At 59.1% G+C, this 27,098-nt stretch overlaps 1 protein-coding gene across 1 annotated transcript in view; it reads right to left on the bottom strand.

The window, feature by feature from the left end:
* The window catches only part of GALNT9 (polypeptide N-acetylgalactosaminyltransferase 9), an 82,608-nt gene that overhangs the window by 44,671 nt on the left and 10,839 nt on the right, over positions 1-27,098 (bottom strand). Inside the window, exon 2 of the mRNA XM_045887874.3 lies at positions 11,677-11,857. Within this exon, the coding sequence (XP_045743830.1) occupies positions 11,677-11,857 (181 nt within the window). The remainder of the gene's footprint in view (positions 1-11,676; positions 11,858-27,098) is intronic.

Raw genomic sequence — 27,098 nt, forward strand, 5'->3', positions numbered from 1 at the left:
GGATATACTCTCCATTCTCTGCTCCGCAGGTCCATCAGGCAGGAACAATGTGAGTGGTGCAGGGGACTCACTGGCCGGCCTCGGTGAGAAGTCCAGGGGTGTGTGCCTTCGGGCCCGCTGGGCCGGGGGCTCAAGATGTCGGCAGGACCCAGGGCCTTTTCTCGCTCCACACCTTCCTCGGGCTGGGCGATGCTCTGGGGAGGGCAGTCCAGTTCCCAGCACAGGTGGGAAAGCAGGGTGCATCTCCTTGGCTCTGATTGGACGGCGCGCCCTGCCGTGGACCAATCACGATGGCCCGAGGAGACGGGGCGCTCTGATTGGCCTCCCTGTGGATTACGTCACTTCTTGAGTCTGGGAGTCGGGAGGGGGCTTCGCGAGGACCTCAGCCGAGGACCGGCAGCTGGTCGCCGGGAAGGCGGGGGACCCTGACGGCCCGGCCCCGCAGTGGGGACTCTGTCCCCCGCCTTTCCTTCTGTTCTCCTGCAGATAAGAGTATCCGCTGGGCTAGTGGTGTGTTTGAGGGCCTCCACTTTGAAGAGCCCTCCCTTGGCTGTGGGTTGAAAGGTGTCGCCCTCCTCCACAAGAGAGCCCGCGAAGGTGACCTTGGGAAACAGGGACTTTGCAGGTGTACCTATGTCCCGGATCTCAAGGTGAAAAACATGCTGGCCTTCGGGGCAGCCCCAACTCCAGTGACAGGTGCCCGTAAGGACAAAGGGCAGAGGGAGGTCGGAGTCAGGGCCGGGTCTGCGGGCGGACATGCGCGAGGCCTGCACAAGCACCTCCCCATCCGAGGTCGGCTCACCTGGTCACGACTACGGGTCTTCAGGCACCTGTCCCATCAGGCAGATCCGAGAACGGCCGGCGTCGAGGAAACGCCAAGTCCAGGGGTGTTTTGGGGGTGAGAGTCCATCCCATTCATCTCTGATGGGGGCAACCAGGAATGAGGTGCACTGGGGGGCCGTGGGGGCTGCGCCCCAGCAAGTGTGAGGAGCAGGGGCAGAGGGCCCGGGTCAGATGTGGTCTCTGCTCAAACACGGGAGGGGGAGGACCAAGGAGCGAGCAGGGTGCCATCACAGAGACCTGCACTGCCTGATGCCCCAGGGGCCACGAAGAGAAACGGTCCGTATGGAACTCACGGGAGAGGCAGGACCCAGATGGGGAGTCCGCAGGGAGCCCGCGTCCGGGGCACCACTCCCTGGGCCCAGACAACATGCCCCCGAGTTTCTAACTGACAAAGCAGGCCGGTGTTCCCAGCTCAGCTCTCCACAGCCTGGACACACGTCTTGCTGGGTTAGGCCAGTTCCCTGAATAATTTAAGCCCAGTCGTTTTTCATGAATTTGGTTCTGAGAGCCTGGATTCCGTGCCAGGCCCTCTGTGCTGTGGCAGATCATCTCTCCATCTTTCCATCTCTGCCTCAGAAACCACGGTCTAGAAGGAATTCTTCACACAAAGTGATGTTGCTTCTTGAGATTCTTCTCATTTAGTTCTTCCAGCAAGAGTAAGTCCCACTTGGGGACTAGAAAATCGACAGGGTCACGTCTATTATGGGATCTGGTGCTGTCCAGATGCTTTGTAAAAATAGTGCATTGACTGTGGTCAGCATGATTGTAAAACATGGGATACATTTCTACAGAGCTTGGCAAACACGGACATGTGTAACTCTGGATGTGACAGAGAGCAAGCTGGCTTCATCTCCGTGCCGGGCTGTCCCCTCCCTGAGCCCAGTAACACCCAAATGTGTCTGAGTGTTACTTGGGGGGGATCCCTGGGGGGAGCCCAGCTGGGGGACAGCCTGGGGGGGTGGGGCATGGCTGTGGGGACACACTGGGGGACAGCCTGGGGAAGCGTGGCTGAGGGAACATACTAGGGAAACAGCCTCGGGGAGCACAGCCCCGGGGGGAGCACAGCTGCGGGGACAGCTGGGGGGACACAGGAGTGATACAAACAAAGCGGATGCTGGTTTCTGTGTCTATGCACTTTTGGAGATGTGGTTTGGGGCAGCTGGAGGCTGGGGTGTTAGTGGCCAGGCCCTTCTGCCTCGTCACTGTGCCAAGTGTGGGGTCCCCAAGCCTGTCTGCACCGGCAGCCCCAGTTCCACTGCAGGAAGCAGGGAAGGAGGGAAAGGTCATGCCCTCCCCACCAGGTGCATGTTCCCCACGTCCACATATGTCCCACTGGCCACGGCTCGACCCCCTGCGAAGGATGCAGGACATGCAGCCTTAATATGGGCCTGAGCCCTGCTGGATTTGGGGTTTGCTTAGGGAGGAAGAAAGGGAGAAAAGATGGGAGGGTCTGGGGGCAGAAGGGATGGTGCCACTGCCCAGGACCACGTCCCCCATGGGGACAGTGGGCTCCATGCAAGTGGAGGGTGAGCCTTGCCCCCATACAAGAAGGGAAGACCAGGATGGCTCGGGACCTCCTTCACATCTTCATACTGGGTGGCCGGGCCGGGCATGCGGTGCTCCCCGTGTGAGCCCCACTCACGGTAGAGAGCCCTTGGGACGCCAGTGCCAGTGGGCACATCAACAAGACTCTGCCTGCCCTCGCCAGCCCCTCCCCGTGCTTGCCCGCTCACCACAGCACCCCCCCAAGGCAGCCCAGGCTGAGCCCCTGTCACAGAGAGCAGAGATGCTGGCCCCCCAAAGACCACAGACAGCACACCATGGGCCTGACTGCCATCCAGGGGCTTGAGCGGGCAGCGGCGAGGAGGCGCGCAGTCCTGGGCTTTGGGCGCCCTGGTCCACAGCCATGTGGTTCCGCGGGCCGACCCCTGCAGGCGTCATACAGACAAGTGTGCCGTCCCCCTGCTGTGGGACGTTTAAGTTAGCACTTCCCAGAGCGCGGGGGCCTTTCCCAGACACCCCTTCCGGGCAGGGTGAGGCCATCTTTGTCCATGGCGCTCATCGGCACCTGGCAAGTCACCCCACCGGGAACGCGTGCAGCTTCCAAGTTGTTGGAATTAGAAACAGTGCAATGTATAGGGTTCATTTTGGCCCAGCACAAATCTGCATTAAATAACCTCTTTTACTCATAATGCACTCCCCTTCCCCGTTAGACAGTGTGTGTTCAACCCAGGGCCGAGGGAAAGGGCTGTTACCAGGGAAGGCTCTCCGCTAACCCGGCCCCACCCCAGGGGACAGGCGCTGGGGCGTGGCCGCACACCACCTGAGGCAGGCGGCCCTCCCACCCAGCTCTTTCTGCCGCTGGGCTGTGGCCGCTCTCGGGACTGTGCGGCTTGGGGACCCAGCCACCTGCGCTTCCACCCTCCCTGCGGTGGCCATCACGGCCCCCCCACTCTCTGTGCCCCCCCCGCCCCGTCTCTCGTTCCAGCTTAAGCCAGTTTGAGATGGATCTTCTGCCACATGTGATGAAGGGATCCTGATCCGGCGCTGGCCTTGGAATGCACACCGCCTGAGCTCGTGGTGTGGCAGGAGGACTCTGCCCGCACACGTGGTGAGCTTCTCCCTCAGCAGACGGTTCAACCGTGGAGCCAGCGGGTTCAGCTCAGGTGCTCACGACCACGCATCTGACCCCCGCCCCGTCTCAAGAAGGCTCCATCCATGGGAGCTGGGGTTCCCTCGGCAACAGGGCTTCATCCTAACCCTGCCCTCCACCAGGACACAGACAATCCCAGCTCGGGGCCTCGGCTCCAGGGGGTCAGGGAGAGGGCCACCTGCCAACCCATCAGCTGAATTCTCAGCCAGCCCCCCAGGATCTGAGACGGGTGTCCCCACAATCCTGAGAGGCCAGAGACCGAGCAGACCAAACATCACAAGCTCCTGAGAGGAGCAGACAAGCATCCTTGCCTCTCACAGCTCACAGGGCAGATGGGCAGACGGCCCAAGGCACACGAGGAGGGGTCTGCAGGGTCTTCGGGAAGGTTCCTCTGTTCTTGAGGACAGACAAGATGCAGGAACGTATTTGTTTAGCCCTTCGGGAGTGTGTGAGGATGTGATACTGGGAGCTGCCGCAGCCATACTGTGACCATGAGGATGGATGAGGCAGAGCAGAGAACTGGGGAGAGCTGGGGCCGCTGACGCCATCAGCCGCTGCCAGTTGAACAACTCGGGACCCTGACTGCAGCCTACTGGTCACGTGAGGTCAGGAGTCCCTTCACTGTGCAGCTGCATCTAGCTGAGTTGTTGGGGTTTTCATCTGACATTGTTGTCACTGACAGAGAACATCCACTCTCTTTAGGGGGACCCCACTCCTCCCTGGAGTGTCATCCAGCCCATGTACCTAAACACTATGATGCACGGTCTCAAATAGGTGCAGTGGCCACCATGCTTCCCAAAGAGGTTGCAGCAGCAGGCCGCACCCCTGCGCTCCTCAGCTGGGACCCTCCCACCACAGCCACCTCCACCCACAGAGCGCAGTGAAGCGAGGCCACGTGCCTCTGAGCAGAGTCATGAAGAGCAGAAAGCCTTTGTTTCGGGGGCCCCGAGGTACCGCGGAGGCAATCCGACTGCCCCACAGGGGGTGCTTTGGTGGACAGCTGGAGGTCGGCATCCACACGCGTGACAACCCCCAGCCCTGCCACCGGGCTCCCAGCCATTGAGGGCCCCCGACACCACACCCCCAGCTGAGTCCAGAAGGTCCTGCTCAGAGAGGCTACCCCCATGCACCCCATCTGAATTCCTGCCCCCGAGTCCGTTAACACCGTTAATGATGCGGCTAGCGGCGGGGGAATGTGCGGGGCACACAGTGGGTGCTTCCTGCAGACGCGCGGGGTGGACCGCGAGCGGGGGCTGAGCTCTGTGCCAGAGCAGCTCCAGCTCAGACTTCGCGTTCCCCACCCGGAGCCAGAGCAGCAGAAATCCTCAACCGCAGGGACGTTTCTAAGAGGATTTATAAACCCACAGAGGAGCAGGGGTGGTTACGAGGCTCTTGAAAGCCTCTTCCAAGGTCTCGGTTAGGGCACGTGGCAGGCACGTCCCGGCTGGCCTCACAGGAAACAGGGCCACAGCAGCGACACTAATGGAAATTTATGGGGACGCCCTTTGTGCCGCTGGAGAAATAATCGCAGGATGGAGAGGCGGCACCCCTCCTGGGGCAGCGGCGAGCTCCGCGGCTGACGACAGGACACACATCTGTCTCCCGCCGGAGGCGCCGGGTCTGGGGCTCAGCGTGGACCCGGAGGCTGCACCTTCCGAGGGCAGGACGGATGTTTCTGGAAACAGCCACCCACAGGCTCTTGGAGGCACGTCACCCGGCGAGCATTTCTGCTTCTCTGTGGACGCCTTCCTGGTGGCGGCACCTGCCCGCTGTGGGTGACACGCTCCACCCTCGCAGGAATGTCCACAGTCACGGATCCTTGATGAGCGAGGCCACACCTCTGCTGGGCCTTCCCACTGGCCGGACGGCAGAGGAGGCCGAGCGGCCCCCCAGGAAACGGCACGGAGCAGACACGTGCGGCAAGCCCTGAGTCCATCTGTCCATCCAGGCAGCGGGCTGCAAGGCCTCCCAGAAACATTCGCTTGCACGACATGGGTGCACATGCACACACACGCAAACACGTAACACCACTACATGCACACACAGCATCTCGTCGCAGAGCAGACGGCCCAGGAAAGACATCAAGGGCTCGTGTTTATCCGAGGTGCCTGCTTACGGAGCTAAGGGCGCACACGTACCCGGACGTGCACAGGGAAAACAGTTGCGGCTCACCTGTCCCCACCTGTCTTCACAGAGACAAGGCCACAGGCCAAGACGCAGCCCACATCCCCTGCCGTGGGGCACAGACTCACCTCGCTGTGTATTCACGGACGTACGGGCATGCACTCCAACCTCGGACCTCAGAGCCTGGCAGACCCGCACACAGACCCCCACACGCCAGAACCAGGGCACGGATGTAGGGGACCCCTGCCACACCCCGCCTCACACAGACCAAGCGGGACCGTCTCAGGGGTTGCGAGGTCACTGCCCCGAGTGCTGAAGGGCCTGGCCACCGTCTGGCAGCCCGGAGGCCTTAATGCACCCGGTGGAGCGAGCAGGCTGCAGGGGTGACCCTGACCGCCACAAATTGCTGGGCCATTGGCGGCCTGGGCCTTCAGGGCCCAGGTGCACAATCTCCAGGGCCTGTGACCACCAGCTTCTCCAGGCTCTCCCTCCTCATCCCTGCGGTCACTGACCCGCCATGGGCCAGGGTCCAGCTCAGAGCGGGGCTCTTCTGCTGGCCGTCAGCCCCTGCGGCCCCACAGGGCCTCTGAGGGTGGACACAGCCCTCCCCGCCGACAGGCTCCAGAGCTTGGGGTGAAGTGGGCTCTGCCCACATCCCAACAAATCCCCAGCTGCGAGGGAGCCAGGGGGCAGGCAGGCTCTGCCCTTCCTGTCTGGCTGCAGCAGGCTCGACCCCCCCCCCGCCCAACCTCCCCGGGGATCCCTCCCTCCCCACAGACACCTCCCTCCTGGGCACAGACTGAAGGCTCCAGGGCGGGCCGAAGGGAAGGGTGTCACCTGCTAGAACGGACCGCCTGGTCAGGATACCACTGGGGCTGCAGCTCGGTGTTCCCTGGTGAGTAAAGAAACCAGGGGGCCTCTCCCTGCACACAAGACCCACCCACCTCACACCCCAGTTTCCCATCTCCTCGTCTGAGACACCTGCCTGCTCTGACAGACCTTAAACACAGGAGGCATCAGGAGGCGGGCCCCGGCACGAGGTAACGGACTCCAGGCCTCTCTCACACCATCCCCTCAATCTGACTTACTGGAGCGGACAGCCAAGCTGTTCGCAGCGCAGAGAGTTAATATGCATGAAGTCTCTGCAAACATGTAGCAGGGGGGACATTACTGCACATGATGTAGGACAGGCTCGGGCTCGGCCACTCGTTTTATGATCCTATTTAATTTGGATTTGCCAGTCTCCCTTTTATTATCCTGTGGGCCAGTCTTAGTAATCAAGATCTATGTTGTGCGCTTTGTGGCATTAATAAAGCTGCTGCTTAATTAGAAAAGCTACCTACCTCCAGACAAAGGGAAATCAACAACGTATCTAATGTGAGAAAGCGAGTGAGAACTTTGGTTTGAGAGTGGACAGATTGTCGGTCGGGGCAGGCACACACGCGCACACACGTGAACACACATGCACACACAGACACATGCTGCACACATCAACATGCACTTACACGCGTGCACACACGTGAACACACACAAACACAAGCATGCACAAGCAGACACATGCATGCACACACATTAACACGCATACTTACACATGCACGTGCACACACATCAACACATGCACACATGCAGACACACACGCTCATGCGCACATGCACACGCACACCCACATCCCATGTGTGTTTCCAGTGGCTGCACCTGTCAGAATCCAACACAAGACCATTTCTCACTGGACGGGTGGGCTCCACGGGGGATTAAGGCCGTTTAGGGAATCAAAATCTGAAAGCTTAAGATGGGCATAGACGGAACTTGTATTTGCGTATTTATCCAGTTAGTCATCCACAGATATTTGCTGAGGGCCTCCTGAGCGCCAGGTGTGGCTCCTGAAGTGTGGCCACACAAAGGCTCCCACAGACACCCCCTGGCGTCGCAAACCGAGAGATCAGCATTCTGCAATGGCCCATCCCGGCCTTCCTCCTGCGGGCTCGTCACCAACAACTGCGGGACTACCTCCAGCTCAGCTCCTGGTCACAGCAACCCTGACCTGAGTCCCCATCCCAGCTCCTGGAAGGCCTCCACTGGTGGGCCTGGGCCTGGGCCGTCAGGTGGGCTGGAACGGGGCCACGGGGGTGCAGCAGCTGGCCCCAACTGGCATGCCTCTCCCTGCGTGCTCTCCGGCCTGTTCCCGGCACTGGGAATGGGCACGTTTGGGCTTCCTCCCAACATGGCAGCTGCAGGACAGGTGGACTGCTTCTGTGGCGGTTCACGGGCCAGGGCCAGTGCTGGGCCGGGCAGGGTGGAGGCCTTGGAAGCCCCACCGCGTCACCTCTGCCCTCCTCTATTGGACGACCCGCCACAAAGCCCATTCAATCTAGGGGAGGGACGCAGAGTCCACCCCTTGCGGCAGGGGAGGGGGCAGATTCTAGAAGACAGTCTCCCTTCCATGTTTGGCTTATGTGGAGAAGGTGAGATTCTGGGGGGAAATGCACGTGACACAGCAGGGCTCAGCAAACTATGGCCCACGGGCCCAAACCGGGTACTTGACCCTTCCTGCCTCAGCTTCCTCGTCTGCAAAACATGGGCACCATCCGTTCTCACAGCGCTGCTAGGGGGTCAGCGCTGGTCTGCGGGCAGCGATCTGCAGCACACCAGTCCTGAACAAGCCCCGGGGCAACCATCGGGCACCCCACTTGCTGAGCTGCGCAGGGCCTGGGTCTCCCCCAGGATGGCTGGGGCCCGTGTTCAAAGCCAAGGTCACACGCGGGCTGTCACCGCATGACTAAGCCCCACGACGCCGTCCACTGGGGGAGGGCAGCAAGTCCAGAGAGGCCCAGGAGACTGGTGGGATAGCAAGGGCTCGGAAGGGCTTCTCTCTGGTTTCTAGCTCGTCATCCTCACACGCACGGGGTGGGGGGCCTGTGCATGTCACACTCATCAAATCCTCCCGTTTCTTTTTGGGAAAGAAATGGATATAAATAAACATGTAAGAAAATGGAACCCACATTCTCTGTTTCAAGGAGGCAGAGAGCTGTGCCCCTTCCAATCAGTGTCTGTAAATCAGGTTTCTATCAATTAAGGCCTATTGTAAACGTCGGCTCTTTCAAAGTTCGCCCTGACGTCTTCTGTAATGTGAGCCTGACAGGGAACTGATCACTCCTGTCGGGTTTTATTTGGGCAGACGGAGCCTTCCTAAAGAGGGAGCCTCTGCCACGTGAGGGAAGGAGGCTGGGTCTCAGTCTCATAAAGTGCTCTGAGGACTCAGGGGTGTGCAGGGATGTGCCCGAGCACGGAGAGCCCATTAAGAAGCAAGAAATACAATCCAAATGCTTGAGCAAAAGATTTAAAAATATATGTGTGTGTGTATGTTAATTTACTACAGAGCCTAGAGGACTTTCCATTTATTTATAATTTATTGCAATGTTGGCTTCAGGAACAGCTGGATCCAGGTGCTGCTACTATGGCACTGGAACCTGATTCCTCCCCACCTCCCAGCTCTGCCACACCCTGCACTGGGTTTTTCCTTGGGTTCCATGGGTGGGCTGTGGGAACTCTAAGCTTTCCCCTCATAATGGTAAGATGGTGCAGCTCCCAGGTTCCCATTATTCCAGTTTCACTTTGGCTGAAAAGCCTGATTTTTTTCCCCAATGACCTCAGGTAATTCCAACATGCAGGCTGATTGGACTGCGCCCAGACCACATGACAGCCCTGAGCTAGGGGCTAAGGCTGGTGGACATAATGCTCTAATTGCCTTAATCCTGAGTCATGTGCCCTGCCCTGCAGCTGGAACGGAAAGTTTCCACGGGTTCCCATGTGAGAGCGGGGCACCCAAAGAAAGAGCACCAGATTTCAGGGAGGCAAACAACAGCATCTATGACACACACTCTCATCTGTTCTATAAGTGCAGCGCTCTGACGCGGAAGATGCAGCAGGGCCGCCAGGAGAGCCCTGCCCCCAGCCAGGGCTGGCGACGGCTGGACATCGAGAGGCCCAGAGCTCTGAACCCCGTGAGCTTATGGGAGGTGGGCGCCACTCACCTGCCAAGTCAACTACTACGCTGTGCACAGGAAGGGGTTAACACAGCAGGCCTGGCTTGTCCATAGACACCCTCCCTGCACAGGAAAGGTCTGGCCCTTGCCAGCTCCCGGGAGGTGACTTCTGAGTCCCTGGGACACTGCGCCCGACCCCAGTGTCCTTGGTTCCGTGGGACCTTGGGCCACGCGGGATAGTCTACACTGCAGTGCGGTCCATGCTGGAACCTGAGCCACAGTGTGAGCCTGACCTCTGGGGGCTGGGGACGAAGGTCGGTCGGCCACCAAAACCCTGGACAGCAGGGCTGAAGTGGGCCCCCCGTTGCCATACTCCACAGGGTGCCGCCGTGGCTGGGAGGGTCCCTCCCGCCTGCTCCCCCCGCCCTGCCCTCTGCACTCTTCTCCACAATGTCATTCTGTCCTTCAACAAACCCCAGCAGGAGTAAAACAGCGCTGCCCAGGTTGTGAGTCCCTTCAGTGAATCACTGAGCCTGGGGTGGTCCTGGGGGGTCTCTGGAAGGCACCGCGGTGCCCAGAAGCCCAGAGACAAGAACTCAACTCCAGTCGCTGAGGGAACCCTATTGAGGTCACCCTCCAAAGGTCAGGGCACGCTGGGGAGCGTTCAGAAACTGCCACGCACACCCACACACGTGCATACATGTGCACACGCATGCACACACGTGCGCGCACACACCCTTAGAGCACGGACTGGCACGTCCCGAACCTGAGCCACTCAAGCCCGTGTCCATGACTTTGTCACATCTAGACGTCACCTGCATTATTCATTTAGCATGTTTCTTCAAATTGGCCTGTTTTATACCCAACCACATTTTTTACTCAGGAAAGGAATCTTTATTCCATCTCACAAAAGGAAAGCCTCTTCGATGGTACCCATAAAATAAAGCAGCGTTCTTTTGTGTGGCGCGTGTGCTCGGGGTCTGCCGGGACAAAGGGGAATTCCTCTGGGATGAAGTCCCAAGTGGAACAGGAGAGGCGGACAGTGGCCTCTCACCGCGGCCCCGTGCCGTCCAGGGAACAGGCCGCACCTACTGTCCTTTCCCAAGGCACAGGGTGAAGGGAACCCCTGGGTTAGGCCGCAGGGAGGCGCACTCCGGGCAGCCATGGCTCACTCGGGAGACCTGCCTGGGGCACCCCACCCCTCGGTCTGGGGAGGCGATGCCTGCAGAGCAGGGGGTCTGCAGTGAGTTCCCGCTGCCTGGCCTCCCAGGGCATCCTGCCCGCAAGTGTACCCCACCCGTATCGCTCCCATGATGCACCTGCTCATGCTTCCTCCTCAGGCCGGCCCTCCCGCTCCGCTCCCAGGACCACTTCTCAAACACAGTCTCACACACGCTCTAAAAACGCCCCCCCCACCACCGCCACTGTCCCCGTGGTTTGCTGCAGGGCCGGCCCTGCCCCTTGCCCACCCGCCCGGCCCCGGCCCCCAGTGCTGAGGGCCCCTCCAGCGCCCAGGGTCCCCCCCACCCCGCCCCAGGCTTTCCCGCAGGCAGAGCCAGAGAGGAGCCCGGCCAAGCTTGCCTTTCCTTTCCAGCCCACGTGCCCGCCTGGAGGGACCTACTCAAGGAATGATGCCCGCTGAATATGGCATTTTGTTCACCTTTCACCCCTGCCAAGGTACCTAATGAGCTTCCACACAGGATGCAATGCTTGCAGAGCCGGCCACGAGGCAAGGCCACAGCCGGCGGCAGACTGGGGGCGGGAGGGCCAGGGGTTCGGGACGGATGGCAGACAGCTTTAGATGGGGGGTGCCACGCGAGCGAGTGAGCCCCGAGGTCCCAGCACGCTTCACCCGTGTCCTGTGTGGAGCGGCGGCAAGGCGCAGCCCGGCTCTCGGGCCTGCACACGTCTGCGTGGACAGGACACCCGCGACCCACCGACAGCAGACACACCAGAGCGGTGCAGGGCGGACGCGCAGTGCCCGGGGTGCCTGCCTGCACGTCCGTGCTCCTGGAGCCCACAGCGCGGGGGCTGGGCCTGGGGGCGCCTGTGAGAGGCGCGCCACGTACTCACTTTTTGGGCCTGTAGTCCGGGATGGTCCTGTCCAGGGAGATGCGGTCGCTGAGCTGCGCGTTGTACCCGTATTCCTCGTACTTGCTCTCCGTCTCCCGGCTGTCCTCCCGCAGGGTGGCCGCCATGCCGCCCTGGCCCAGGCCCCCGGGGCCCTCCACCAGGCCGATGGGCTTGGCAAGGCCTAGCAGGAAACGGGAAAGGGGGTGGTCAGGCAGGCCCCCGACCCTCCTGCCCTCCCCAGCCCGGCCCCAGCCTCGGCCGGCCGCCACTTTCTTCCAGACCCAACTCTGGGAATTCAAGGAAAGTCTATTAATTAACATTTTTTTCCAATAAAAATAAGTTCACTTTAAGAATGCAAATGAGTTGCCCACCTGCTCCCTGACCCTCGAGGCTGTCGGTCTTTCTGACGTCATTGCACGACCACAGTGGGACGCCACCTGGAGTGTGAGCCCGCAGTCCCCCGGGAGCCCCCCAGCGCCCGACACAGAGGACCCGGCGCCACAGGGCCCTGCCTCAGAGGGTGGAGAGGGACGGAGCAGACCTGGGAGACAGGCAGGAGAGGAAGCACCTGTGCACGCGGGCTGCCTGGGAAGGCCAGACCTGGGGCCTGTTCTTCCGGAACGTTCCTCTAAGTGGTCCCGTGTGCCAGAGAAGCGCGTGGGGACGGCACCCTGGCTCTCTCTGGGACAGGTGACTCTGGGGCGTGCTGGCTCCGGGAGTGGGGCCCCAGGGCGCCGCAGTCCAACCCTCGGAAAGGCAGGATGGGCCCCGCCTGGCTGGTCGGCCCCCCAAGCAGACTCCTGGGCTCGCGGGCAGAGGGGGCTCTTCTCTGCGCCGTCCGCCCCCTTAGGTTTGTTACGGTAATGAAACAAGAAGGCCGCGCACTGAGGGGCGCAAACCGAAATCCAAGCTGTACTGGCCTCACGCTGCAAAACAAACCCCACGGACAGCCAGCCCTGCCCCCGACGCCCCCACCCCCCCCCCCACGGCCTCGCGGAGCGGATGTCCCGCCCCCGGGAAACGCAAGCCCCTTCTCATTCGCCTGCGCTGCTGCCCGGCTTACAGTCCCAGCGCAGGAGGGGAGCCCAGGGCGCCTGGACCTCAGAGTTTTCTGGAATATTCCATCTTGAACCGGCAAACCTGTGTTGGTATTTATGTAGGACCGCAGGACACACATTGAATGTAAAATTGAAAAATTGCATGACACATAAATCATTTCCGCTTATTTTAATATTGCAAAAATACATATATAATCATGCTATTTTTAAACGTCTGAGCGGCATTTTCCACTTTGGAAAGTCTGTAAATAGCGGCCTCCCAAAGGCAGATGCGCCCCCAAACCTGAGGGGACAGCAGTTGGCGCTGATCACCGCCGGGCCCCCCAGGGAGCTCTGCTGCCCAGGGTGGGGGCTTGAGGGGGTGGAGCCCGGGGGTGGGGGGACCCGGAGTGGGGTGGGACCTGGGGTGGGGGCCAGGTGTGGGGGCAGGAAGGGAGCCCTGGACGGTGGGGGCTGGAGGTTGGTTTGGGGGGAGTTCCGGAGGGGGTGGGGCCTGAGGCTGCGGGCATGGGGGCCTGGGGGGTGGGTTTTGGAGGGGGTGGGGGCGGGGGGCTTGAGGGCCCGGGGGTGGGGCCTGAGGGTGGGTTCTGGAGAGGGTAGGGGCAAGGGGGAAGCCCTAGGGCTCGAGTGCCAGGGGATGGGGCCTGAGGATGGGAGCTGCGCGCGCGGGGAGGGGGGGAGGGGGCGGGGAGCTGGGGGCATGAGGGCCCGGGGTGGGGGGGCCCGGGGTGGGGGACCCCGGAGTGGGGTAGGTCCGGGGTCCGGGCGGGGCTGGGGAGGGGGCCTGGGGTTGGTTCCGGACGGGCTGGGGCCTGAGGGTTGGGGGACGCCGAGGGGGCTGGTTTCGGGGTGCGGCGGACAGGGCTGGAGAAGAGGGAGGACTCAGCTTGTGCGGGGTCAGGTCCTGAAAACTCACGGGGCTGCTTCACGGCACTTTTTGGCTTGTCAAAGTGAGACACGCCCATGTGAGAACCTCCCGATGGGGCGGAAAGCTATGAAAAGGCAGAGTTGGGGTGTCCTGGGCAAGCCCCAGTCTGCAAAGGAGGGGCTTTTGCTGGCTGTGCCCGCACGCGCCGTAACTTCAGGGTCTGGCTCTGTCGGCGGGGACAGCCTCCCGGGACGTCCACACGGAGCCTGAGGCTCAGTCCGTCCGCCGGCCTCCTCCTCCCTCCACTCTTCCCCGCGGCGCCTTTATTCTCCGTTATTCCGGGTTACCTTTGTGACCTTAGGAGGAACACTTTCGGCTCTATTTCTGGAAGTGTCACTTTAGACAGCGTCTGTCCACTCCCTAGCGGGTTAAAGGAAAAGTTAGCATTCTCCCGGGACTTCTGCTCAACGGGGTCTAAGTTTCATTTATATATATATTTTTTCAGTTATAGAGACGTATAAACTTATAGGCATAAGCTAGAGGTCTGCAGTATATCCCTGTGCCTAGTTAGCAACACTTAAAATTTTGTCACAAAGGTAGATTGCATGGTAAGGGTTCTTACCACAATAAAGATTTTAAAAAATAAGATGTTGAATTACCCCCAGAAGGACAGAAATAGCTACACCGTAGTTTCTACGTTGTCAAACGTTGTCAAAGTCACTTAGAACAGCTAATTTTGCTCTGCAGCCTCCACCCAGCTCCCCACGGCTGGTCTGGAGGCTGGTTCTGAAAGGAGGCGCGAGCTCACCTCCACCACCCACCCGTTGCTGGCTGTGGGCCGAGCATCAGCGAGCCACGGAGGCCACGCAGCCCCGCCTGACCGCACCGCTCGCCCCTCCATGGAATAGCCCGGCAGCCTCCCTTGACACTATTCATTCCCCAAAATCATGTGCATTTTGGTTGGCTTTAGGCTTGGATCTTGACTTCCTGCGCACTTTTCAGGGTGGAGAGGTAAGGATGATTGGTAACAATTTTTACGTAGCACGAGTTTCAGACGCAGGACCGTGGCCAGCAGCCACGCGCCGCCACGCACGCTGATGTCCGGGGTCCCAGACGAGAGCCGAGTGTCCGAGCGGGAGCCTCGCGTGGAGCCTGCCCCTGCCTCCAGGGAAGGGTTCTGGGCTGGTCACGTCGGCGCCTCGCCCTGTGCCCTCTGGCCCTGCCTGACCCCTGACCTCTGAGCAGCTGCAGAAGCTCTGAGAGGCTGTCCCCCGGGGCGGGGGGCACCACTGGGGGAGCGGTGGGAGCCCCAGCTGTTACAGCTCCGACCATTAAAAACCCGTGGATCTGAGTTCGCTTTTATGGAGTCCTGCCCATCAGTGCCTCCCTGTGGGGCTCGTGGGACTCGCGTCTTCCCTCCTTTCTGGGATGACTGTGGGCTCACGCCTCTTTCACAAAGAGTTCCTTCTAAAGAGGCAGGATTGCTTGATCCCTGGGTGACAAGGGCAGACGGAACCGAAGAAACTTGTAAAGACTGAAGGTGGCCTGGCCGTTGGGGGGGGGGGGCGGTCCACGGCCCGAGGGCCACTGAACCGATGGCCACATAGCCGCCAAGGCCCCTGGGGTCGACACCGACACCTACAGAACCGGCTCTTGTCTTCATGTCCCCCGAAATCCTGGCTTCACCAGCGGGGCCTGGTGCCAGGGTGGGGGTGGGGCACAATGTCCCCCAAGTCCTGCTGCCCTCAGGGCTCATCTCTCATTAGTCAGGCCACCAAGTGGGTGACAGGCAGGCTCTGCAGCCTTGTGGGCTGAACCGTGGCAAGCTCTGGTCCTGGCCCTCGGGACCTGTGGGTGTGGCCTTATCTGGAAATGGGGTCTCTGCAGAGGTCATCAGCTAAGATGAAGTCATCCTGAATTGGGGTGGGGTCCATTTTGGACCCAGACGCACGCAAAGAGAAGTTGGTCACGTGACAACCCAGACAGAGACTGGAGGGACGTGGCCACCAGCCAGGGACTGCGTGGGGACCCCAGGAGCTGGAGGAAGCCGGAAGCACCCTCCCCCCGGCCCTGCCCGACCTGGAGTCAGGCTCCAGGCTGTAAAGGAATGAATGCCTGTTTTTTCAGCCGTCCGGAGCGTGGTGCTCTGTCCCCGCGGCCCCGAGAAACCAGCCAGCAGACCTGCGGCCAGCAGACTGTGACGACTGGACACACGGATGCCAACCGTCCCTCAGCCCCTCTGGGGGTGGCGCAGCGACGGGTCGGATCACAAAGGCACCGGGGCCTCCAAAACAAGAGGGAGAGCGGCTTTTCCTGTTTGAAATGTTCCACTTCCCCCTGCGGGGGAATCAGAGCCCCAGACTCTTCCTTCCGCCCTAGAATGAGAAGTGATTTTGAGAACAATGGGAAATTTGCATGCATTAGCTCAGCCTTTGAAACGTCTGTCCAGCTGACTTCTCTGAAAATTAAACTGAAGCCACACCTCCTACTTGTTACCCTGGGACTTGGGGGGGGGGTGTCAAGGGCTGGTCGTGACAGCTGGTGGTCATTACACCCCCGCCCGCCCATGGCCAGTGGGTCCTCCCCCAGGTGCTTTTATCACCGCATTTTACAGAAGGACCCCTGAGGCTCACCGAGGCCGCACACCTCCTACCCAGTGCTTTCAACTTCCAATCACCTCAACGAGGAATTTTAGAGGGAACCGGTAAAGGTCTCCAGTTTTCCATTTTGACATCAAGGACGTTAATTACAGCTGCTCATTACTTTTAGGCACCATTTCACGCAGTGGTACGGCAAGGCAGGAGGGACACCCCCTCGCGGCAGAGCGTTTTAATGGAGGCACCCAGTTTATGAGCGCCTGGCTCCGTGTTCATCACGCGCCTCCGTAGCAGGTCCACATGCTCTTGGGGGAGCCCTGGGAGCATGCTGTAGATGACCACGGGAGGCTCTTGGACACTGGCTCGTGGACGCATGCACCTCGTGGACACTGCCCCTCCGGGCAGGGCAAGGGCCGCCCCCGTCCATGCGGCCACCCCTCCCCAGCCCTCGGCCCCCTCAGTCGGGTTGGAGACAAACACCCACAGCCAGCGTGGTGTGAGGAGAGGCCAGCTGGCCATGGAGAATGAGCCTGGCCACGTCGCGGTGACGTGGAAACTGAAGCAGAAGAGAAATTATTACATTTCCTTACTGCCTACAGCCCACCGACAAGTCCTTGAAACAGGCAGTGACCTTCCTCTAGGAGCTCAGCTGCCTCGATGTGGACACTTTGCTAAAGGCCAAAGGCAACCTTAGCCGGACCCCCAGGATCCTGAGTCTACTTTAACATTTAGAAATAACTTCGGAAACTCCCTTTATCTCTTCCCCCCAAGATACATGTCGGCAATCACCCCCCAAGCATACGGCCCACCAATATACATCTGAAGGGTCTCAGATTTTATTAGACGGTAATAAATGACCTTTTCCCAACAATAGCTAGCCCCCTCAGGATCCTGGAACCCTTCCTTCCAAATTCCTTAGAGACTGATGCTATCCTTAAGCCTCTCCCAACTTGAAAGTATATAAGGGGCCACTCCTCATGACCCCGGCGCGGCTCTTTCTGCCCACAGGTCCTGTCCCCCTGCTTTTTAATAAACCACCTTTCTGCACCAAAGACACCTCAGGAATTCTTTCTTGGCCGTCGGCTTCGAACCCATCTTTCCTACATCAACAGCACCCAGATTGAATACCAGCCCTGGCTGGGGGCATCCGGGGATCCCCTTTTCACATCCAAAAGGGGCCTCATGCCTCTCAAAAAGTGAGCTTCCAGCAGGCATTCCGGAACCTTCTTCAGCTGGGCAGGAAGCCCATGATGCCCAAGCCCTCCCTGGATCGTCCAGTGCTGCGTTGCCCTGGACATGGCCTTGCCCTGGGAGAGGGTCAGCAGGGGGTTAGGAGGATGCGCCCGCCCTCCGTCCTCCAGCTGGAGAAGTCTGCATTTGGCTTTTTGCTTCCACTTGAAGTTATCGTCAAATGTGTCGTCTCCTCTGTTGTTCTGTATCAGACTGAATTCTAATTAATAATTATCTTCTAGGGGCACCTGGGTGGCTCAGTTGGTTAAGCAACTGCCTTCGGCTCAGGTCGTGATCCTGGAATCCCGGGATCGAGTCCCACATCGGGCTCCCTGCTTAGCGGGGAGTCTGCTTCTCCCTCTGACCTCTCCCTTCTCATGCTCTCTCTCATTCTCTCTCTCTCTCAAATAAATAAATAAAATCTTTAAATAATAATAATAATAATAATTATCTTCTAGGGCGCCTGGGTGGCTCAGTTGGTTGGGCGACTGCCTTCGGCTCAGGTCATGATCCTGGAGTCCTGGGATCGAGTCCCGCATCGGGCTCCCTGCTCGGCGAGGAGCCTGCTTCTCCCTCTGACCCTCCCCCCTCTCATGTGCTCTCTCTCATTCTTGATCTCTCAAATAAATAAATAAATCTTAAAAAAAAAAAAAAAACAGAGGGCGCCTGGGTGGCTCAGTTGGTTAAGCGACTGCCTTCGGCTCAGGTCATGATCCTGGAGTCCTGGGATCGAGTCCCGCATCGGGCTCCCTGCTCGGCGAGGAGCCTGCTTCTCCCTCTGACCCTCCCCCCTCTCATGTGCTCTCTGTCTCTCTCATTCTCTCTGTCTCAGATAAATAAATAAAATCTTTAAAAAAATAATAATAATTATCTTCTAAAGCACCACGTAATATCCTATGGATGGATGCATAAACATTTGCTTCCCAGGTCCTGTGTGACTGTACGTTTATCTGTTGGCTTGTCCAGCCAGCCCGGTCCTGCACTGGTGTGGTTGTCACTCAGGGTTCCAGCAGACACTTCATCCCGAGGGACACAGTGACGGCGACGGTGGGCATGCGCCCAAGTGGGTTATGTCACCAGCAGAGAGCGCCCCTCCTCTGTATCTTGAGCGCCCAGAACAAGGGGAGTGAGGGCCAGCTTTGCACAAAAGGGCTCAGGTGCGCTCCATCCTGGCGCAGGTGCGCTAAGTTGGCCCAGGGGTCCCGGGGGAGGCGGCAGAGGTGGGCCCCCGGCTATGGAAAGTGAGTTGTCAAGGTCAGGGCACCCACTGCTTCTAGAACATTCTCTGCTCTGCGGCTCTTGCTTAGTGAGGTGGGTTTGCTTTCAGAGGCAGGGACCTGACTTTCCGGAGGAGAAGCAGCTTCCTCTGAACACAGGGTCCTTCCCCGTTCATCCTCCTGTGGTTGTGGGAGGGGAGCGTGTACTTCTGCCAAAGTTCTCCTGAAGCCCACAGCCATTTGCTTCTGTGGATAATCATTCGAAGCTCCTTTCACGTGACTGAGGGAGCATACTTTCTAATTCCGAGAGATAATTTGGAAGCCATCTCAGCGAGGAGGTGGCTGTGTCTGAGATCCCAAGAGCTCCTACTCACACGTGGGAACCCGTGGGGCCCGGCCCAGGAGTGAAAGCAGCCCGTCAGGGGCGGACTCGGGTGCTGGGCTGAGGGACCAGGGCCGTTGCCCAGACACCGTCTCTTGATTTACGGGAACACGGCGGCTGTCCCTCGGTACCTGCGTCGTGGGGCTGGGGGTGGGTGCTCCCATGCTCCAGACCTAACCCAGCCTAAGACACCAGATCTTCCAGACTTTCAAGGGAAGGCAGCGAGACAGGTTCATGTCTGAATATCAGCAACTATAGCATGGGGTTAACAAAGAGGGTCTGCCTCTGTCAGGTTGGGTGTGGCCGGCTACGGAAGGGCTACATAATGGGTCCCAAAGGTGCCCCCGTAAATGGGGCTTTGCAGACAGGATCACCACAAGGACCCTGAGATTCGGAGAGTGTCCGGGGTCATCCAGGAGGGACCTACGCACCACCAGATGCCCTTAAAGCAGAGAGGCTGAGGGAGGTTTCACGTGCACAGTAGAGGGGACCGCGAGATCTGAAGGCAGAGCCCGGGCAGAAGGGACGCCTGGGCCCCCAGAAGCTGGAAGGGGCAGGAAGGATCCACCCTGGAGCCTCCAGAGAGCCCAGCCCTGCCCACACCTCGGCTTTAGCCCAGGGACACCCATTTTGGGCTTCTGACCTCCAGAACTGTAAGAGAATAAATCCGGGTTGTTTTAAGCCCATCAGCATGCGATGATTTGTCCCGGCAGCCCCGGGACCGGGCAGGGGACCCAGGCAGAGAGCGTGCCATCAGTGTGCAGAGAGCACCCCGGGGGTGCAGCCTTTTGGGGGGCTGTGTGTGTAACCACTGCACCATACCACCTCGGCCCTGGGGCTCCCGACAGCAGCAAGTGACCCTGTGGGCAGCCTGCGATCCCCCAACGGCTTCCCCAAACCCGGGTGCCAGGAGGGGGCAGGGGGGCAGCAGACCCTGTGCTCCCGGCGACGGAGGAACCCCAGGCAGGTGCAGGGTGGCTCAGAGCGGCCGCCTGCAGGGCTGGGAGGGTGGGTCTGGAGTCTGCCCGGGCCCACGGACTGGTGGCCCGCAACAGCTGTTTCTATGGACGGCCTGGACATTTCAGAGAAGAGCAGCCGACGTGGAGGGACCAGGAGGGGCTTGGGGCTTAAAGCAAGTCTCAGGGGCACTGCCCAGTGAGACACACTTCATGTGCAAGCCTGAGCTGCCAGCTCCTGTGGAAGGATCCAGCCGCCCGACAGCACGCATGTTCGTGCACAGTTGCGGTGGTCAGTTCCCTGCCCCCAGCCCGTTTCACACGGCTGCCTGGAGGTTGAGAGGCTGTGGCCCTGGTCTCGATGGATGGGGAGGGAGGTGGGTTGAATAGAAGCCCCAAAAGCTGGAACCTGTGAGTGTGGCCTTATTGGGAATAGGGTCTTTGCCGGTGTAACAAGGTAAGGACCTCGAGATGAGAGCGTCCGGGATTAGGGTCGGTCCTAAATCCGACCGACGACAAGTGTCCTGATAATTTAGAGGGGCTCAGAGAGACACACACAGAGAGGAGAAGCCACATGATGGTGGAGCTAGAGATGGAGTCAGGTGTCTGCAAGCCAAGGAACGCCAAGGATTGCCAGGAGCCACTAGAAGCTGGAGAGATGCCCGGAACAGATTCTCCCTCGGAGCCTCCAGGAGGAGTCAGCCTGCCAATACTGATTTCAGGCTTCTGGCCTCCAGACTGTGAAAGAATAAATCCCTGTTGTTTAAGGCCACCCGGTTTGTGGTCATTTGTTATAGCAGATCAACAGGACACTCATACAGGGGGGAAGGAGGAGGGGGTCGGAGAGGAGGGGGAATGGGGAGGGGTAGAGGGGGAGGGTGTGGGTGGGAGGGGAGGGGAGGGGGAAGGCGAGGGTGAGAAGGGGCAGAGGAGAAGGATGAGGGGAGGGGGAATGGGGAGGGGCAGAGAGGGAGGGTGTGGGTGGGAGGGGAGGGGAGAGCAGAGGAGGGGAGGGGAGGGCAGGGGTGAGAAAGGGCAGAGGAGAAGGATGAGGGGAGGGGGAATGTGGAGGGGCAGAGGGGGAGGGTGTGGGAGGGGAGGGAAGACAGTCTGGGTGCTTGGCCAGCATCTATTGTCTCCGTTCTTTTCATTAGCAGAACCACAGTTCATTTGGGGTAGAAATGAGTTCAGCTAAAATGCTCGCCTCCCTGGGCTGACCTTGCGGCCAGGGGTGGCATGGGACCAAACTCTGATCAGTAAGATTTAAGTGGAATTTGCTGGGTGGAATTTCTGGGAAATGTGTCTAAAAGGCATGGTCTCAGCTTGTGTATGTACGTTTTTTGCCTTTTACCTGCAGTCCCTCCTCCTTTCTCCTGCCTGGAGCTAGGACTCAATGCCCAGGGCTGGAACGGCCGCCCTGCGACCACGAGGCCGAATGCTGCACACTAGGAAGGGAGGGGCTGGAACCAAATGCGGCTGGGTCCTTGAGGCCCCACGGCTGTCAGGCCGTGGGCGTTGGGCGGCCACGAGACCCTGAATTCCATCCCCCAGAGACGCGAGGGAGTGGGCCCTGCTGCAGAGGGACCAGCTGCCAGGGCTGGCCGTCCCGGGGCCCCTTCCAGCCCCCCTCCCAGAAGAGTCACGTCACACCTGCAACCCACGCCTTCCAGCCAGGGTACCGGGCACACATGGGCGGCTGAAAGAGTTTTCAGCGCGGGAGGAAGCGCGGGAGGAGGTGCGGCGTTCAAGCTCCCAGCTTCCTTGAGTCACAGATTCCATCTGTCACGGGGACGTCAGCCGGTGTTCTGGGAGGAGACAGCCCCAGTGCAGACGCTGGTCACAAGCACAGCTGAGAGGGGAGGCAGAGCAGAGGGCCGTGGCGGGGGGGGGGGTGCCCTCAGCATCCGGCTCCCCACGCCTGGCAGGCCAGGCCAGCCGACAGACCACCGGCCACCCTGGAATCGGCCAGAATCTTAGATTTGAATCAACACCACCAATTGCTAAAAAGCAATAAATATCTGACAAGACGGGGAAAAAGTTTACAAGGACAGACGTGAAGAAAGATGGGAATCTGAGATGAGTGCTTTCTCGAAGTGGGGGTGGGTGTTGTCCTGAATACTGCGAACTCCACATCTCAAGCGGGGGAGAAGTCAGGGGCCAGATGGCCCCCTGTGTGGGGCAGCAGCCTTGGACGGGGTGGGAGGGCCCGCTCACAGCCCCAGGAGCCCGGAAGGACAGACACAAAACTCCTGTCCATGGTGGGTCCAATGAGGCCGAGGACTGAGCTTCCCTGACGGCACGCACACCCGTCCCACATGCCGGGGCCCCGCGCAGAGGCAGAGAGGACCGGCTGCCCATGCTGCCCTCACCAGCCGTCTCCTGCTCCTCAGGTCGCCCAGCAGGCGGGACTCCGAGGCTCACGGTGGACAGACCGCTGGTCACCTGCCAGGGCTATGGGCCATGCCCTCCCGCACCCTCGACCCTGGTGGCCGCCTTCTCGGGGAGAGTGGGGTGGAAACAGCAGTGAGCAGAGCACCCACCAACTCCCAGCTCCTCTCTTGCTTTGCCCTATAAAAATGTAGGCCAATCTAACACACCTGCTATTAATTTTGATGATTGCAAAGTGGAAGTAAAAGAAGCAGGCCCCGCGTGGCTTTGTAGGCGACAGCTCCGCCGCAGGTTCCGCGCACCCACTCTCCCCACGCGCCACGGCCAATTACGTCTCAGGTCTGTTAAGGATCTCTGGGGACCCAAACTGGGGTTGTGTTGTTAAAGGCCAAAGATGGACCGCCCTTCTGGAACCGTGAAGTCATGAATATTTTGCAGGACATGGCAACACCTGTAAGATATATTCTCACTGAGACCAGTCGAGTGTTTGATAAATCTTCATATGTCATGTGAATATTTATGGGGCCAAAGCATGCAAAATAAGGAGCGACTGGAAATATCCGGCAAAATGGATTTCCTGGCTCTCTCTCTCTCTTTGTAAGCGTGTCCTGTGGCCTGCTCCATCCAGCTCCAGTTTGGGTCTCCTGATTGCTGGGGAGTGGGCACAGGGACATTTGGGAGTCCTGTCCCTCAGCAGCCACCTGGCCCCAAGTGCAGCTGCATGGAAGGTGGGAGTGGTCAGGTCCCCAGCCTCTGACGATAGACGTGCTCTCGCTGGGCTGAGTTCTCTGCTCAGATCCCGACTGCCAAATCTCCCGGGAAATGCAGGCGGTCGTGAACAGGAGGATACCGAGGGCCCGTGCTCTGGGGAAGATGTGGGGATGTAGGGCCGGACCCCAGGAGCTGAGAGTCTGGCTGGCTCTGGCCGGGACCCCCTTTGGGTGGGGACAGAGGATCCAGCCCCTCCTTCAGCTGGCCTCCTGACCCCCAGGGCGGGGATGCCGGCCTTGCTGGCTGCCCCAGCCCCAGGACCTGCTTCACAGTGGTGCTCACCAAACAGGTACACTGAGAGAATGCATGCGTGCATGAATGAATGACCGGAGGGTGGGCAACTGCGGGCTCCCAATCTGAAGGACACAGAGCCAGAGCCATGGGTACTGCCCCCAGAGTTCCATCCAGGGGACAGTGACCTTCCAGACAAGGAACGGTGGACAAGCACAAAGTGTCCCTGTCTCAGCCTGCCCTGGCTGCCCTAGGAAACACACAGACTGGGTGCTTACACGCCCTTATTTCTCACAGCCCTGGAGGCTGGGAGTCCACACCAAGGCACCAATGTGCCTCCCGGTCAGAGCCTGTCCCTGAACTGTCTCCTGGCCAGCAGTTCTTGCTGTGTCCTCAACAGTCTGTCCTTGGTGTGCGCGTTCAGAGCGAGAAACAGGATATCTGTCTCTCTTCCTCTTCCTGCGAGGCCACCAATCCCCCATGCGGGCCCCCTTTAGAACCTTTTTGAGCCTGAGGGGGAGGGTTCCCTGCAGGGAATCTGCAGGGAGGGTTCCCATGGGGGAATCTGGGGCACACACATTCGGTCGCTTGGGTCCATTTCCGCCCCCCGGAACTCATGTCCTTCTCTTGTGCCAAGTGCACACACTCCACACTCCCCGAGATGTCAGTCGTTCCAGCACCAACTCTGGAGTCTGAAGTCAAAGCCTGTCTCCACATCGGCACGCACAGCTCCCCAGACCCGAGCCACGGGGCAGCAGCATGTCCCTCATGGCTGCTGGGCAGGCGTTCAGGTTTGCTCAGCTTGGTGCCAGAGCCAAGCCCAGAATTCAAACCCCACCTTCACCCACGTCCTAACTGTGGGTAAAATACTTGAGCATTGTGAGCCTCGGTTTCCCCATCTGAGTTAAGGTGACAGCACCTCCCTCATGGGACCCACACTCCCCCAGGGACCCCTCCAGCCACAGGGCCTTCAGTGGTGGGCATCCTGGGCCAGCGGAGCTGCCTGTCTGGGGGTGGGGACAGCTCGAAGAACACCTGATCTAAGCCGGCCCTCGCTGAGTGCCTTCTGACCCCAAAGGCCCCAGGTCAGGGATAGAGAGGCTGGAGCTGGGCGTCCGCCCTTCCAGTGGCTGACAGGACCCTCAGGAGAGAGGAGATGGGGAAGGTCTAGAATCTGGCCACATGTTTCTGCAGGACCCAAACACCTAGCTGTCTTTTCTCCTCATCTGAGTTTCTGCAGCCCTGGGAAGGAGAACATGCCCCACATCCCTGTTCTCAGGGGCAGCTAGGGCTTCTTGCAGCCCTGGGCAGTGCCTACGGTCCATGTCTCTGCCCCCAGGGGGGACACCCTTCTGCCAGGGCCACACTGGACATGAGGCTCTCATACCCATACTTGTGCCTGACAGGCTATTTGTCTGTACATGGGAGCATCTGGGCCCAACTTGCCTTCCTGGCCTTCTGTCCTCCTCCAGCCATTCAGGATACTTGCTTCCCTTTCTCAATGCTTGGCCTTTCTCACTGTGCAGGATCTCCCATACCCATCCACCCACCCACTCATCCATCCATCCATCCATCCACCCATCCATTCATCCATCCATCCATCCCCACTCATCCACCCACCCATCCATCCACCCACCCACTCATCCACCCACCCATCCATTCATCCATCCATCTACCCACCCACCCACTCATCCATCCATCTAACCATCATCCATCCATCCATTCATCTACCCATCTATCCACACATCCACCCACTCATCCATCCAACCATCCATCCACCCACCCACCCATCCATCCATCCATCCACCCATCCATCTACCTACCTACTCATCTATCCATCTATCCATACATCCACCCATCCATACATCCACCCATCCATCCATCCACCCATCCATCTACCTACCTACTCATCTATCCATCCATCCATCCATCCACCCATCCATTCATCCATCCAACCATCCCCACTCACCCACCCACCCATCCATCCACCTACCCATCTACCCACCCACCCACCCATCCATTCATCCACTCATCTACCTACCCACCCACTCATCCATCCATCCATCCAACCATCCATCCATCTACCCATCCATCCATCCATCTACCCATCCATCCATCCATCCACCCACCCAACCATTCATCCACCCATCTACCATCCACCCACCCACTCATCTATCCATCCATCCACTCATCCACCCATCCATCTACCCACCCAACCATTCATCCACCCATCTACCCATCCACCCACCCACTCATCCATCCATCCATCCACCCACTCATCCATCCACTCAAACATCCTTCCACCCATCCAATGAACAAATATTTATTAAGAAACCATTATGTGCCAGGCATCATGCTATCCATCTATCCAAATACCACCCAATTTCAACTATTTTTCTTCCTTCACCTTTGCTCACATTTCTGAGGACCAACTATGTGTCAGGCACATTTCTAAACACTTTGTACGCATTATCTTTTCTTTTTTTAGATTTTATTTATTTGAGAGAGAGTGTGAGCACAAGCAGGGGGAGGAGTGAGGGAGAGGGAGAAGCAGACTCCCAGCTGAGCAAGGAGTCTGACGTGGGACTCAATCCTAGGACCCTGAGATCATGACCTGAGCTGAAAGCAGATGATTAACTGACTGAGCCACCCAGGAGCCCCCATTCGTATGCATTATCTTATCTAATCTCCTCAAAAATCCTACTGTGGAAGGATAATCATCCTGCCCGTTTCACTGACATGGAAACCAAGGCTCAGAGAGAAGTGACCTGCTCAAGGCCACCCAGTTGGGGTTTGGACCCAGAGCCACCTAACTTCTTGTGCAGCTCAAACACCTCCCCTTCCATGAAATCCCCCCTGACCGTCCCCATCAACACAGTCCTCCCTCTTGTGCTCCTCTGAATTTGCATTACTGGTAACTCGCTGCCTTCCACCTGGCTGCAAACTCTCAGAGGAAGGCACCACGCTCTGAGCCAGCTTCCTGTGAAAGAAGTGTGAATTGGATTAAGCCACTCCCTGATGTCCCTCCCCAACTTGCCAGGGAAGCCTGGGTGCCATGCATTTTTGGCAGGGTGGGCTGCATCAGGAGAGGATGTACAGGGTTGGTCCGGTGGAGTTGGGTGGGAAGATGGGTGCACTGGGGGTGAGCAGGCTGAGCCACGTCAGCCAGTCATCCTACTAAGTGGAGACCACAAGCCGGGCAGCGCTCCAAGGGCTTACCCCTTCCTCACTTCTGGCCACAACACCAGGAGACAAATGTGACTGTAGTCCACCTCGCAGGTGAGGAAGCCCGAACAAGGAAGAAACCTGACCAAGGCTATGAGGGGAGGCCTGGCTCCTCAGCCCGTGTTCTAACCACAACAGTCTCCTCAGACCGATTAAGATAAGCTTGTTTGCTTCTGTGTCCACTGCTAAATGCTCAAGCACGCAGACTATCAACAGGCATTTTCCACAATCTGCTCGAAATGGTGTGAAAACAGTCCCTGCAGAAGCCAGGCCGTTTCTCTGAAATAAAATCAAGGCTTGCTGGTTTCAGACCCGGGCTACACGCAGAGCCGGTCTGACCACACTATTCTGTTAAAAATAAAAATAGTCCCTTTTCTTGCTGTAAAAGGCAGGAGCTATAATACACGACACTGAGCTACGCTGATGTCTCCACCCGTCTCTGGGGAGGTGCACAGGGCAGGGGCCCTGGAGCCAGACGTGTCTGGATTCAAATCCCACC

Source organism: Mirounga angustirostris, unplaced genomic scaffold (assembly GCF_029215605.1).
Source record: "Mirounga angustirostris isolate CCGP_5_RB_7025 unplaced genomic scaffold, mMirAng1.0.hap1 SCAF_14, whole genome shotgun sequence".
NCBI classification, from domain to species: Eukaryota; Metazoa; Chordata; class Mammalia; order Carnivora; family Phocidae; genus Mirounga; species Mirounga angustirostris.